This window comes from Colobus angolensis, unplaced genomic scaffold, assembly GCF_000951035.1.
Source record: "Colobus angolensis palliatus isolate OR3802 unplaced genomic scaffold, Cang.pa_1.0 Scaffold126, whole genome shotgun sequence".
NCBI lineage: Eukaryota > Metazoa > Chordata > Mammalia > Primates > Cercopithecidae > Colobus > Colobus angolensis.
Window position 1 is genome coordinate 8,078,981 of NW_012113808.1, and position 4,893 is coordinate 8,083,873.

Here is a 4,893-nt window from a genome sequence, read left to right on the forward strand (position 1 = left end):
GTAGTGGGGTGAATAAGTGAGAGAATGAATAAAGTACAACACAAGGCAAGTAGAACGCAAGGGATTTCTATATTGCAGCATGGGGCGAGCATGCAACTTCCAGGATGACAGCTTTGAAGGGGACAATACTTAATCGAAGTTCAGTATTTGATGTGTTTATTTTAAAATCAGTCATCTAATGTTAGTTTGTTTTTATTTGTATGGCACATTGTAATTTTCAACACTTTTTAACCTTCACTGTCTTACTCAATATTCACAAATGTGCACTAACATAGGGAGGTTATGTGGATCAGGCAGGATATATGTATCAGGCAGGAATAAACTGTGCTTATGGCAGAGCTCATGTTAGAACATAATGTTCCGATTTCTTAGTTTGGAGCTCTTCGCTCCATGCCAGGCCACCATGCCTCTGTGGCTAACCTCGTGGTTTCATCTGGTTCTGTCCAACCTCCTTTGTGGAACTCAGTTTTGTGATTAGGAGAAAAAATGCACAGCCTTGCTTTTGCATCTGGGAAATGATGAAGAATGAATTTGTTATTTCTTAAATATAAAAAAATGCAAACTCTAAATATGTAAAATATACCCATGTAAAAATTATTAATATTTTAATATTTAAAACTTGATCTTTATTTTATATTAAACATTTATCTGATATTAAATTTTTATTTGATATTTGATGCATGTGGTTAGAGGGGCTAAGACATCACCCTGGCTTTGGAAGCTGCAGTCAGGCCCTACAAACATGTATCTTTTCTAATTCTGTCTTTATAGACCATGACAAATGTTTGCTATTTGTAATATTGTGCTACTTCCAAAAGACTTTACAATTGGACATTTAAAAATAAGTATTTTCAGTTAATATACTAACTAGAAACATGGCTTTTGTAACACATGATGTCATACCATCTTGAGATTAATAATTTCTAATATGATACAGTTTTGCATGGGCTGAAATAAACAGGTCAAGCTAAAACAACATGAATCGTAGAAGCAATTTTTTGTAACATTAGGAGGAAGTAAACCATGACACTCCTGACCCTTTTAGACCCTCCAGAAAGAGAAGAAATCAACATGTCTGGTTTTGTGTCTGGAACAGAAGAGATTATGTAGGAACCTGGAGCGGGCCAGCCATGGAGAAAGGTCAATAATAGATAATCACAAGGACATAGTGCTTACTAAAATCTTTTTTCTTTGACATGTTAGAAATGATTGTCCACGGTATTAGCTCTCATCAGGAATTTGTTTTTTTGAAGATCCTGAATGTTTACCCTGCCTGCTACAATTTTTTCCCATGATGGGAGACTCAAGATCGTCTGAAACCATTGTTCTTCTTTTAACTCAGAGGTTGAGTACCACCATTCCTGAGAGGAAAGAAACAGAACAAAGAAATCATTAGTGTTTCTTGACTTTCGTAATCAAGGTTAGTCCAATATCAAACAAGGCAAAATATCTTTGAGCTTTCAAAATCATGTGAACCCATAGAAAAAAATGAATCTTGCTGTCCAAACTAGGATACTGCCACAGCCCTCTTTAAATAAACACGTATACTCATACATTCATTCACTTATTCAACAAAACTGAGTATAAGGCTCTGTGCTAGTCACTAAGTGTGGTTTTTGCTGTCAAAGAGTTCACATTCTCAAGGAGAGGAAAGACATGCAGACAGATGTAACACAAAGTGGAAAGTGGCCACAAAGAAGGGCAGAGAAAGGCATGCTAAGGGGGATTTGGATGAGGGAGAGAGACCATGAGAACTTAAAGGTGAAGAGGAAGCTCACAAACCTGAAATATGGACATGTCACTCTTTCTGGTAAGAATCCAGAAAGGCCTATTGTGACTGCTATGGTCTGAATGTTGGCATCCCCTGAAATTCATATGTTGAAAATTAATCCCCAAGGTAATGAGATTAAGAGTTGGGCCTTGGGGAGGTAATTAAGTCATGAGGGCTCTGCCCTCATGGATAGAGTTTGCACCCTTATAAAAGGGCTGGAGGGAGCAAATTTTCCTTTTCCATCCTTCTGACATGTGAGGACACAGCAAAAGGCACCATCGGTGAGGAATGGAACCTCACCAGACAGTGAATCTCCAGAGCCTTGATCTTGGACTTCCAGCTTCCAAAACTGAGCAGTAAATTTCTATTGTTTATCAACGACCCAGTCTAAGATATTTTGTTACGGTAGCCTGGATAGACTAAGACCTGGATTGACTAAGGCCTGGGGAAACCTAACCAGGCAGTGGGCTTCTGGGCTTCTTTATGTGGGTGAGCATCTCCCACCCCAGTTTGCTAGCTGATGATACATACTTTGCTCATGTTCAGCCAGCATTTCTCCAGCATATTCCCCTGTGTTGCAGAGAGTCGCAAGGCTGTGTTCAGGAAGAGGCCACATTTCTGCCCATCTCCTATCAATATACAGACGTAAGCCATCAGGTGGTAGAGCCTTGGGCAAAAGACAGGGCCAGTGGTATTTTGAGCCACCAGATTCTCCAAGTTCTAAAGGAAAAAACCCACAACAGTATATTAGAATCAAACAGGGGTCCTTGACTATAAGTTATTTCCTTCACAGATGATTTGGGAACATTTCAAGGATTTAAGCCATCAAGTGAGAAAATACATTATAGAGACACACACAGTAGGTATTGGAGATAAGATAATAAATGTCTGGTGGAGTAGTCCCCATGGTCCACTGAGATCAGGAATTGACCTGAAATATCTCATCATTACTTCTCTACAATAACTTTTTTTAAAAAATTATTTTGATTGTTATAATTATTCAGGCAGTACAAGTTAATTGTTGAAAAATTAGGAAAAAAAATTGGCCATTTTTGCATGTAGGGAGCTTGTAAATAACCACTTGGTCCTAGAAACAAGTAAAAAGCTGAACAGGCCAGGCACAGTGGCTCACGCCTGCAATGCTAGCACTTTGGGAGGCTGAGGTGGGCAGATCACAAGGTCAAGAGATCGAGACCATCCTGGCCAACATGGTGAAACCCTGTCTCTATTAAAAATATAAAAATTAGGTGGGCGTAGTGGTGCATGACTGTAGTCCCAGCTACTCAGGAGGCTGAGGCAGGAGAATCGCTTGAACCAGGGAGGCAGAGGTTGCAGTGAGCCAAGATTGCGCCACTGAACTCCAGCCTGTGACAGAGCGAGACTCCATCTCAAAAATAAATAAATAAATAAAGCTGAACAGACTGGAAGATCAACAGCTATTCTTGGATCCATAAGAGAAGTGAGAACATGGGGCAAACTGCTGCCCCTAAGACTGGAGAGACAAACAGATGGAGACTCACCAGTGGAAACCACTGTGGGAACCAGTGCCAGGCCAGGAAAACCTGAACTGTAATTCATGAATTGCTAGAAACGCAGAGTGGACTGGTCTGGGAGTTAAAAACTCTAGGGAGAAGAGGATTCTGGAAAGACGGCAGAGTAGGAAGTACCAACTATCTGTAGCCCCACCTAGACTATCATTACACTGGCAGAATCTGTCAGAATGTAACTATTTCAGAACTCCGGAGTCTACTGAAGGCTTGTAAATGCCAGAGGAAGGCTTGGATGGTAAACTGAGATTAATTTCAGTTTCAGCTCTTAGAACAGCTCCCTGTTCCCCAGCCTCAAAACCTGTGGCAGACAGTTGTGCACATGCTCCTGAAGAACCTGCACACAACTTGTGGGAACAAGGGTGGGCACAAAGGACCCTGTCTGAGATATCAGGAATCTGTGCCCTGATCACCAATTGCTGCTTCTGATGGAAGAGGTAGGCAGTCATTGTTGCATCTCTCCCCATCATTGCAAGCCCCTCCCACTCCAGTTGCAGTGACTTCCAGGGGATTTAAAGGGCTATTGCCCTTTCCTCCCCCAACTTTTTCTCTCCACCCACCCTCCACCACCTTGACAGCCAGACCTTAAATAGTAGGACATTCAAAAGCAACTGCCTAGAAAAAGAAAATGAGAAAGTGACTGTCAATGCCTAGGGAAAGGCACAGGCTCAGAAAAGATCTGGGAAGGCCTTAAGTTTGCACCTCAGGCTGATCCTTGGCATAGAGACAGCCTACAACAATAAAAAACAAAAACAACAACAAAACCCAGAAAACTCTGGGGAAGAGGGAGAATTTGATATCCAGAGCTATCATATTATTAGATTCAAAGGTCTAGTTTTCAACAGCAATAACAAAAAGGCATACCAAGAAACAGGAAAGCATGGCTCATCCCAAGAGGGAAAAAAATATCAAGAGAAACTGTCCCTGAAAAAGACCTAATGGCAGATATCCCACACAAACATTTTTAAAGAACTCTAAAGATAATCAAAGAACTAAAGGAAAATGTGGATAAAGTCAAGTAATTGATGTATGAAAATAATGGAAATCAGCCGGGGTAACCATAAGGAAAATAGCTATAGAATATATACAAAAAAAATGGGGAAAGAACTTAAATGTTTCACTATGAAAAATTAAATGCAAAATAAGACTAGTTCAGGAAATGAGGAATGAAAAAGCTGTAAGGCATATTGAAAACAAATAGCAAAATGATACACATAAGTCCCTCTTTATCAGTAATTACTTTGAATGTAATTGAATTAAACTCTCAACAACAACAACAAAAAACAAGTTGGCAGAATGGATTTTTTAAAAACATGACCTAATTATATACTAAAAGAGACTCACTTTAGATCCCAAGACTTGTACAAATAGATGGAGAGTGAAAAGATAGAAAAAGATACTTTATACAAATAGTAACCCAAAGAGGATAAGGGTGGCTATACTACTGTCAGACAAAATAAACTTTAAATCAGAAAGAAATTTACAAGAGACAAATAATATTATATATTAATAAAAATTTAAATACAGCAAAATATATATAACAATTACAAAAATGTATGTTTTATAATTAATTTT

General features: G+C 39.2%; 1 protein-coding gene across 3 annotated transcripts in view; it reads right to left on the reverse strand.

Moving 5' to 3' along the window:
• Positions 1 to 909: 909 nt before the first annotated feature.
• Positions 910 to 4,893, reverse strand: part of ADCY10 (adenylate cyclase 10 (soluble)) — a 105,295-nt gene continuing 101,311 nt past the window's right edge. For 2 of the 3 annotated variants that reach the window (XM_011933403.1, XM_011933402.1), the window contains 2 exons: positions 2,303 to 2,491; positions 910 to 1,361 (listed from right to left, as the gene is read on the reverse strand). In XM_011933403.1, coding sequence (XP_011788793.1) covers positions 1,200 to 1,361; positions 2,303 to 2,491 — 351 coding nt within the window. In that variant the 3' untranslated portion in view covers positions 910 to 1,199. The remainder of the gene's footprint in view (positions 1,362 to 2,302; positions 2,492 to 4,893) is intronic. The other variant, XM_011933401.1, reaches the window with a different exon arrangement.